Source organism: Marmota flaviventris, chromosome 18 (genome assembly GCF_047511675.1).
Source record: "Marmota flaviventris isolate mMarFla1 chromosome 18, mMarFla1.hap1, whole genome shotgun sequence".
NCBI lineage: Eukaryota > Metazoa > Chordata > Mammalia > Rodentia > Sciuridae > Marmota > Marmota flaviventris.
The window spans coordinates 31,082,952-31,093,627 of NC_092515.1; the positions used below are offsets into that span (position 1 = coordinate 31,082,952).

The window sequence follows — 10,676 nt, forward strand, 5'->3', positions numbered from 1 at the left end:
AACTGTGCCCACCTTGCCTTGGTTGGCTGAATGCCAAAACTTGACCCCCCACACCCAGGGCAGGGGTAAGATCCAATTATTCCCACTGCTTTTAAGCTTCCATGTTCTGGGGCCATAATTCTCATTTGGCCTGGTCTACAGAGAAGAGCAATCAGAGAGTTCTTCAAGGGTGCTGGGGCCACCTCGCAAATTTACTTCTCACAGTATTGGTGAAAGGTATGTGTTTTGGAAGTTCTTAGTGTAGGTGAGTAGGTCTTAAATGACAAATCCACTCTAAAAGTGCAGTCTCTCTAAGCCTTCGAATCCCCCCTACGTTATACCAAGGCAGGTCATTTCCATTTTGCTCAGTCTGCAGCTAGAGATGTAGTTCAGTGGTAGAGCACTTGTTAACATGCATGAAGCCCTGTGTTCAGTCCCCAGCACAGATACACACACACACACACACACATACACACATGCTAAAAAAAGTTCCACATAAATCAATTTACTCAAGTTGGGCCACAGTTTGGTCCATGTTTAAGCCAACCAACGAAGCAAGCAAACTGAGAGCATTTTCAAACTCCTTGAGCTGCGACATCAAAGGCAGACTCCGCAGGGGTCCCTGTCAATCAGTCCAGGCTGCTTTGCCTTTAGTTCCTTCCACCATTATATCAAATCCTTAAAACCCATTCCCTTACACACTCCTCAATTTCTGTCTTTATAAATTAGAAAACTCAAGTGGTTCTTTTGGAATGTAGCACACCTCCTTACGGGCCACACTTGAACTCCACCTTTAGGGGCCTTCTGGGACTTGAGTCTAGTTATCGGCCTAGAAGCAAAGAGGGGAGGTGGGGGTGGGTCCTGAGGAGAACCAGCATGTCTTATAAGGCCACTGCCTCAAGGGAGGCCATCATAGTCTCCTCAGGCTATGCACAGTTAATTCTTAATCTGGGGGGACAGGGGTCATAGAGGGATCCATCAATACACTGGGGTGGAGATGTTTCCTCCACTTGACATAGAAGGCCTCTTCCACTGGTAATGAAGATTCGTTGGGATTGAGGAGCCCCTCATCAGGGCCTTCCTACACAAACCCATTCTAATTTACAGCATCTTATTCATTCCAAATCAACAACTCCACTTTAACAGTAGACACCCTATGAGGATGGGAATTCAATCTGCCTGTAGTTCAGCCAGTGACAGGGTGAGTTTCTGCATGTGACGTTCAGCAATCTCAGCTCTATGGCTACAGGAGATAAGGTCTCCTTCAGGGAACACACAGAAACCCTTGAGTCATTTATGCATCCCTTGAGCTGTTGATTGAATCCTTGACCCTATCCTTCCTCCTTCTCTTCCCCCCACTCCATGTGGTACTGGGGATTGAACCCAGAACTTCGTATATGCCATGCAGATGTTCTTGCATTTAAAAGCAGGTGGGCATCACTCAGCCCAACAACCAATTCACAGAGGGCCTGAGTAGAACAAAATAAACTGAGGAAGGGGAAATTTGCTCTCTGCCCGACTGCTTGAGCTGGGACATCAGACTTCTCCTACTCTGGACTGGGACTTACCGCACCAGCCCTGAGATTCACAGGAATACAAAACCAGCTTTCCTGGGTCTCCAGCCTGCAAGTGGCAGATTGGAGGAGGATTTCTCAGCCTCTACAAGTGCTTGAGCCAATTCCTTTATAAATCTTTAATATTTAATAAATATTCTTTAATAAAGGATATATTCCTGGAATATATCCTATTATGCTTTTCTGGAGAGCCCTAATAGATTTTGGTCCTGAGAGTTACCTCCCCAGTCCTTTAAAAATTTTATTTTAAGACAGAGTCGTACTAAGTTACCCAGGCTGGCCTTGAACTTTTGATCCTCCTGCCTCAGTCTCCTAAGTAGCTGGGATCATAGATATACATCACCACAACTGGCAAGCCCATCCATTTCTTTCTTTTTAAATATGTATTTATATTTTTTAGTTGTAGACAGACACAATACCTTTATTTTATTTATTTATTTTATGTGGTGCTGAAGACCAAATCCAGTGCGTCACACATGCTAGGCAAGCACTCTCCCACTGGGCTACAACCCCAGCCCCCATCCAGGGGGCCTTATGTCCAGTGACATTAGAAACAATTTCATTATATTCATTAAGTTTCCAAAAATGTTTGAAAGTATCATATATGCAGTTACTCAGCTTTTTGCTTCTCATGAATATTTGATTAGGAGTATCCAAAGCAGACATTCTTTGATTATTTATTGCCAGATCACTCCATGGACTATCAGAGCTCTCCTTACCACTAGAAAGAGAGTTGTTAGCATCTTCATATCTAGTCGGATTAGAAAGCTAATTCCCAAAGCACTGAAACCAATGTAAAAAACTCATCCATAACATTCTGTTCCTCCAGAACCACTCTCAGGACCAAAATCTATTAGGGTTCTCCAGAAAAGCATAATAGGATATATTCCAGGAATATAACCTTTACTAAAGAATATTTATTAAATATTAAAGGTTTACGAAGGAATTGGCTCACGCACTTGTAGAGGCCGAGAAATCCCCCCATTTGCCACCTGCAGGCTGGAGACCCAGGAAAGCTGTTTTTGTATTCCCGTGAATCTCAGGGCTGGTGCGGTAAGTCCCAGTCCCGACCAAAGAAGTCTGATGTAGCAGCCCAGGCAGTTGGGCACAGAGCAAATTTCCCCTTCTTCAGCTTATTCTCTTCAGATCCTCTGTGAATTGGTTGTTGGGATTGGGGAATGCCCACCTGCTTTACTCAGTCACTGATTCAAATGCTAACCTCATTCAGAAGCAGCCGGCCAGGCACACCCAGAAATCATGTTTAACCTGAGCACCCCGTGTCCCAGTCAAGTTGACACATAAAATTAATCATCACACACACATATACACACACCAAAGACCTCAGAGAGGCATACAACCTGAACAATTTTGTTTGTAGGACAGTGGAAATGGAAGAAAATTAGACTGTCTTGGAAAAAACAAAAACCCACAAGCTTCTACTTTGCTTATGATTTCAAAGGCTCATTGAAAAGATTTCTATAGTTGGAATCCTCTATGCATATATGAAGTAGGAAAATAACATGGTGTAAAGATGTATATTTGGGGCAAAAAGGGGAAAGTTTGCAAATGGGGCCTATGTCCAAGATTATTAATACCTGAAGCAAATGCTTCATAACCTAAATACTGAAGGTGTAATCGCCATGTAACTGTTGGTCATGGTAATTATAAACTTCAGAGTGGACTAATTTAATCACATACTGTTAGAGATTTAGTTACAATGACAATTATTAATGATATTACTATAATATGGTAGTTTGTATATATAATTCCCTTTCTTTTTTATTCAATTTAATAAATCAATAAAAACATTTAAATTTTGGTGGTTCTTGGATAATTTTCTTTCCATTTCTCCACCCACTTATTTTTCCCTATAGAACTTTGGTGTTTCAGTAAATCTCCAAGTTAAGACCATCAATTCAATAGTTTCCCCTTCAGAAACAAGAATATTGAGAATGAATAGGGCACTAGATTATGGGAGAAAGTGCTATTGTTTTTGACTCATCAGTTTAATGCGGATGGTTCTGAAAAAATGTAATAAATGTCTGTTTTTTTCGTTCAAAATAGTGATAGGAAAAAATTGAGTAATTAAAGTTGATTACTGAAATTACTGTAGTCTATCTCCTTGGAGGTGGCAGTAGATTACCCTGAGGTAGAGCACTGCAGATTGGCTGGGGAAAGTGAATACATTTTTGTATATGAAATATCCATGTGTTTTCCTTGGGGTTGGATTGTTAAGGAAGCTTCCAGAACATTTACTTTGTGATTCTATACCATGACACAAGTCAACACTCAACCATACTGCTGTATCATTTTGCACACAAAGCATATTCCTGCCTCAGGGCCTTTGGACTTGCTACCCCCTCTAATAGATCATTCCTTAGATGGTAAAGGCTATTCCCTTGCTTACATCCCTACTCAAATATCACTTCCTCAGAGCAGCCTTCCCTGATTAGCCCTCCTAAAAATAGCCTATGGTCACTATCCCTTTAGCCTGCTTTCCTTTTCTCACAGAGTTTATCACTGTCTGACTTTACACTCTCACCTTACACACTGGAATACAAGGTCCTTGAAGGCAGGATTTTATCAGGATTGCTCATTGCTATATCCTCAGAATCTGGCATATAATAATTGCTCAAGACATATTTGTTGAATTAATTGAATGATTACAATTTCAGATTAAATATTTACCTCTTTTTGCCTCCCCAACCAGACAGTAAATTCATGGAACGCAGCCAAATGCCCCAGTTGATTATTTACCTCCTCTAAAGCAATTAGCTCAGCCTGGCATGGATGATATTCATTCAACCAAAATTTGCTGAATACCTTGAAACATGGCTAAGTTACAGGGAGAGTTAACGAGTCAGCTTCTCCTGCTGCTGAATGAAAACACAGTTAAGTCTTGCCTTTCAGGGCTCATTTTAGTTTACAAAGTACTTTTATATAGGTTATCTCCTTTCATCTTTGTGGAGGGCGGTACTGGGGGATGGACTCCAGGGACTGGTCCATACTAGGCAAGCACTCTACCAGTGGCTATACCCCTTAGACCTCATTTGATTGTTTTGCCAAACTTTGGTAGTTCTTAATAGTGCCCTTAAATATAATAAATGCCGATTTCTGGCGTGTACTATGAAAAATTTTGAACACTCTGTTTTAGATATCAGTGGCATATAATGTATTCTTGGACATTTGGAGAAATGATGTACCTGTATTTTGACATTTGTATGTGCATGAAGTGAATATTTAGAAGAGTGTTTAACAAAGTCTTCAGAGTGGGTATTTCTGGATAGTGGGACTTTTGGTAATGTTTGTTTTCTTTATTTTGCTGGGGCGGGGGGATTGAAACCAGGGTGCTTAATCACTGAGCCAAACTCCCAGCCCTTTTTTAGTACTTAGAGACAGGGTCTCGCTGAGTTGCTTAGGGTCTTGCTAATTTGCTGAGGCTGGCTTTAAACTCACAATCCTCCTGCTTCAACCTCCAGAGCTGCTGGGGTTATAGGGGTGCACTACTGCACCTGGCTTGGCTTGCTTTTTTTTTTTTTTAATTTTCTTTTATAGGTGATAGGAATTGAACCCAGGGTCTGGTGAATGCCAGGCAAGTACTTTACCACTGAGCTTTACTCTCAGTTTTTTATTTAAAAATTTAAAACAAATTTGAAGGCATCAAATGAAATCTATTTCTATACCACGTTTTATTTTTGTTCACTAATGTGAATGGCATAAAAAATATCATTACTTATTTTCCTGGCTTATGTAAATCTTAGCATTAGAGAATTTCATTCTGAGCAAACTTTTAATACTAATTTCTAGCAAAGCAATAACAACAAATAAAACGAACCAGCATTCTGAAAGTCTTTCTTGTGTATGTTTGTATTTATGGCCATGATATTCTTTTAGCAAGAAAAAGGGTAGAGCGATGCTTCATTCTTTGATAAATAGTTTTTCATTCTTTGCCAAAAACACTTTCCAGGATATTGAGCTCCCAAAGCAGAAGGCTGAAATCAGGTGTCAGGGACTTGTTCTGTAATTTGCACCAACCTTAAAGGTCACACATTGGATGCGCTTATTCTTTTTTTCTCATGATGACTGGAAATACTGAAAATTCCCTTTTTCTGCAGGGTGTGGTGGCGCCAAGTCTGTAATACTAGGGATTTTGGAGACTGAAGCATCTCAAGTTTGAGGCCAGTCTCAGCAACTTAGCGAGGCCCTAAGCAACTTAGTGAGACCCTGTCTCAAATTTTTAAAAAATAAAATGAAAAGGGATGGGATGTAGCTCCGTGGTAAAGTGCACCAGCTTTAAATTCCCAGTTTGGGGAAAAAAAATTCCTTTTCTCTTTTTCTTGCCCTACATGGATTGGAAAAAATGTGAACCACCACCTTTCGGAAAAATCTCTAAATGATGATATATAATATTTATATATATATATATAAATATAATATGGTCTTCATTTTAGGATTCAAAGGTTTTGGACACCGTTTGAGTGTAAGATTTCCGTTAAGAAACTGAACTGGAAGGATTTTCTCAGGCTGTTGGTGCACCCAGGGCAGCTCCAGTTTCTTCTCAGGCTGAGCAGTCCTGTGCGCGCACATGTGTAAAGTGGGTTTTGACTTAAGGTTCGTGACCTCCCCCAACCGGAACGAAGATGTGCGTCCGTCCACCTCTGCGTTTGGGAGTCGGTTTCTCCGTCTCGGGTGGGGTGAGGGGATCCATCCTCTGCCAAGGCCTGCGGCTCACGCACCCTGGCCAGCGCGCAGCAGGGCGGGGCGCGGGCAGCCTCCGGGAACCAGCGCGGCTCGCGGGCACGCAGTGCCCCATGCGGGCCGGGAGGGCGAGTGGCGGCAATTTTTCTTCCCCCTTGGGGGTGTGTCCCCACGCCACCGGAAAAAGTGTTTTAGGAAACGAGCTGGGGGTGAGTTGCCGGCAGACCCCCGGAGTCCCCGAGGCCGCGGGGTGGGGGAGGGGACAGGGGCGGGGCGGCGCCTCCCAGAGTCCCTTCCCCAGAGGAGCCGGCGGCGACCTCGCGCGGCCTCCCCAGTCTCAGCGACCAGGAAGCGGAGGCCGGGCGGTAGAGCGCGCGTCGGAGGGGCCCGGACGCCAGGTACGCTGGCCCCCGCCGCGGCCGGCTCCGGGACGGTTGGCCAGGGCAGTTGCGGCCCCCGTCGCGCCGCGCCGCGGGCTCTGTGACGCACGGCGCGGCCCCGGGGGTGCGGGGCTGGCGGGCGGCGGGGGCGGGGCGAGCGCGGGCGGCGGGCGGGGCGGGGCGGGGCGAGCGGGGCGGAGCCGGCGGAGGCCCCGCCCCGGGGCCGGAGGAGCGAGGACGCTACAGAGCAGGCGCGTCCCGCCGCCGCTGCCGCCGCCGCTGCCGCCGTCGCTCGCCCTTCTCCGGAGCTGCCGCCACCGCCGCCATTTGCACGGGGACCCCAGTGACAGGGGCTCGGCGGAGGGGCGGAGGGAGGGGGGGAGGGCCCGCGGAGCCCCCGAGGGCGGGAGCGACGCCGCCGGCGCCGTCCCGGCTCCCTGCGCGACCGCGCCGCCCGCGGCGGGCCCCGAGCAGCAGCAGCGGCAGCAGCGGCAGCAGCAGCGGCAGCCGAGGCCGGGCGTGCGCCTGAGGCGGCGGCGGCGGCGGCGGCGGCCCTGCGGGCGGCCAGGAGGGGCGGGGGCAGCGGCCGCCGCCGTTTGATGGATCCGAGGATCGCCTGGTTCCAGCCAGAGCAGCTCGGACCGTCCAACAGTCTGTGGATGCAGATCTGGGAGACGACCCAGGGGCTGAGGAACCTCTACTTCAACCACCACTGTCACAGCAGCGGCGGCGCGAGCGGCGGCGGCGGCAGCAGCACGGCCACCGGCGGGAGCGGCAGCAGCACCGGCAGCCCCGGCGGCGCGGCCCCGGCTCCGGCCCCGGCCGGCATGTACCGCTCCGGGGAGCGCCTGCTGGGCGGCCACGCGCTGCCCGCGGAGCAGCGGGACTTCCTGCCCCTAGAGACGACCAACAACAACAACAACCACCACCAGCCGGCGGCCTGGGCCCGCCGGGCTGCCGCGGGCCCCTCGGCGTCCTCGTCCCCCTCGGCGTCCTCGTCCCCGCACCCCTCGGCTGCCGTCCCTGCCGCCGAGCCCGCGGACCCGGCCTCGGGCAGCAGCAACAAGAGGAAGCGCGACAACAAGGCCAGCACCTACGGACTCAACTACAGCCTGCTGCAGCCCAGTGGAGGGCGGGCCGCGGGGGGCGGCCGGGTGGACGGCAGCGGGGGCGTGTACAGCGGGACCCCGTGGAAGCGGAGGAACTACAACCAGGGAGTCGTGGGGTGAGTGCTGGCCCTGCGGCCTGCTGGTCTGGCCCGTGCACACGCGCAGCCGGGCACACGCCCACAGAGAGGGTGGGGGAGCCCCAGAGAGGCCACCCCCACGGCCTGCCTTGGCTGCTGCTCCACGCGGGGCGGGGGGAGAGACTGGCCCAAACCCCCATCCCGCAGCCATCCATACCTTCCCCCAGCCCTCTCTAGCCGTCCAGCCTTGTGGACCTCCTCTCAGCCATCCACAACCTCCCCTCACCTTCCTTAGTCATCCACACCTCCCTCCCCTCCCTCCTAACCGTCCACACCTTCCCTGAGCCCCCTTTATCCATCGCTTGGGCCCTCCCCTTAGTCCCACCTTCTGTCCCCGGACCCCCCTCCAGCCCTCCACACCTTTGTCCCCACCATCATACTCCGAGATTCCTTAGCACGGTCGTATCATTCATTCCCTGAAAACATAACTGCGTTGGTGTCTTTCGATGGTTTAGGACCTGGAGGTGCTTTCCTTGCCAAGAATAGAAACATCCAGAATGCTCCTCCCCTCCCCCAATCCCAGACAGGAATCATGTCAGCCCTGAAAGGCATTGCCTGCTTTTGACCCTTTGGCCCATCTTGTAATTTTATTTTTAAAAAATTTCCGGTTTTAAGGATGCCCTGTCTTTGGGGAGGGAGGGCTGAGGTGACAGCTAAGTTTAGGCTAGTAGAGGTGGTAGCTCTTCTGAGGCCCTGATAGAACTTTCCAGGAGTTCATGGTCCGGGGCTGGGCTTCTCACTGTAAAGTTGTCATCTTGGCAGAGGGAGCCAGTGCTTTTCATTCTAGGGGGTAACTTTATGCTAATGGGTGAATGTTGCACCACTAGTGACTTTCTGTTTAAAGTTCAGCTCTTACAAAATGGAATCTTACCTGACCCCTGGTGAATTATGTACATAAGCCTGGAATGTTTCCATCTAGATTTCCCTTCTGGAAGAGCTCTTGTGCTGGAAAAGGTTCCTGAGTCATTTTTCTTTTGTAAAATAAAGGTTTTGGACCGTGTGTGTGTGTGTGTGTGTGTGTGTATGAGTGTGTATGGGGGGGAGACTGAGTATAGAAAACCAGCTTTCAAATTGCTTTTCGTTTTTCAGGTCCTGTTTTACATTGAGGCTAGCGTACACAAATGAAATCACCAATTAGTAATCCCGAGTGAACCTTTTCTTAGATTCACCCATTCAGATCAGCCCTGTTTGGCAAGGAGAGACAGATCTGTGTACCTTTTTGAAGGTCTGGGTAAAATGAGTTGGTGGGTTCCATCTGCTTCTAGTGGGTTGGTGTCTGCTATATGCTACTATTACTACTCCCACTTTTTATGGAAAATGCAGTCATGCGCTTTAGGACTTCTGCTGGGGTATATGTCAAATCTGCCCTCACTTTCCAGAGGGGAATCCTTTAGGGTTGAGTCCTTTGTTGCTAAGCTTCAAGGGCGCTCTCCATGGTCATCACATTTTATTAAAGGCTTGTGGTTCCATCCTGTTAGCATTTCCAAGTTGAAGCATAAACTTGTGGTTTAGTGACAAGCAAATTGATATTGAGGGGTTCTGGTAGTTTCGTTTTACAGGAATAAGCTCCAGTTAAGTAATCACTGTCAACTAAAACCTTGAAGTTCCCTAATTGCATTTTACTGAAGTCTCTTATATATGTTTTTAGAAAAAGTATGTTATAAATACAAAGTCCTGCCACCTCTTTTTTTTTTTTTTGTTAAATCAGAAAATGTTTTCCCCTCTACTTGCTATTTAATGTAAAGGATACTGCAAAAGGTTCACATTTGAACTTTGTAGAAGCAAAGTGTTCTTGTTCCTGATTCAAATATTATATTGCTCTCAAAGGGATTAGGAGAGGAATTTTCATTTCCCAGCGGGATTACTGTTTAAAAACTGATTGTAAAATTGTTTTAAAACAGCTTATCACTTCCTCAGACTTTCCACTTTTTTTGCCCCTTCCTTTTTTAAGAATGTCAGCAGTCAAAAATTTTTCAAATGTTCAATTCTGAGACCTTCCTGTTTTGAAAGATATATTAAACAGTTCTGAATAGTGTTTGTGTAAGAGTGTCTGGTTGCTTGATGATTCTTGATCTGTGGATAAGTTTTGATTTGTGGATCTTTATTTCTTTTAAGGAAGTTTTGCTGTTTTTAATACAGGTATGTACAAAGTCTGGAATCAGTGTAGCTCAGTATTCACTATTCTGAGATTAAATATAGTAAAACTGTTACCAACATTTTCTACATTCTTAGAATGTGACTGATACTTTTCTAGTAGATTAACAAATTGTAATGGTTCCTGGCTTCTGGGTTGGCTATTTAGATAGGAACATGAGATATCCTGGGTGCCCCCTCTTCCCCTCAGTGTGAAAAGTGGATTGTAATTCTGGGATAGTGTGTACTGCTCTTTTATATCTTGGTGTTCTCAACATCAGCCAAACTGGTTGACTTATTTCCTGGACACTCCTTTGAGCTACAGTTCAAATCCTGGCTTTCTCCAATGCCCAAGTTGTTGCTGTTTGGTCCTCAGAACTCTTGTGCTTGGTTCATGTTTTTGGTAGAGCAAATGTCTGTTTAGCTTCCTTTTATAAGCGTGCTCTCTCTTACCTATTGGGGGGTGGAAATGTCTTTAATGTAGCATAAAATATTTGGATTTCATCGTAGTCTTTCAAAATGAAACTCCCCTGGGCGCATTTACCATCTTGGCCTTTGTCCCTGGGTAACCATAGGCCCATGGAGTTTAATTTCTTTTCTTTATCTTTTTATTCCTTCCAACATTGCTTCCATTTATCCGTTTTCTTCGACTTCAGGTTTCATTCC

At 47.1% G+C, this 10,676-nt stretch overlaps 1 protein-coding gene across 2 annotated transcripts in view; it reads left to right on the plus strand.

Annotated features, from left to right (window-relative positions):
• Window positions 1-7,221: 7,221 nt before the first annotated feature.
• Tent4b (terminal nucleotidyltransferase 4B) overlaps window positions 7,222-10,676 on the plus strand; it is a 62,797-nt gene continuing 59,342 nt past the window's right edge. For both annotated transcript variants that reach the window (XM_027939144.2, XM_027939145.2), the window contains exon 1: window positions 7,222-7,856. In XM_027939144.2, the coding sequence (XP_027794945.1) occupies window positions 7,231-7,856 (626 nt within the window). In that variant the 5' untranslated portion in view covers window positions 7,222-7,230. The remainder of the gene's footprint in view (window positions 7,857-10,676) is intronic.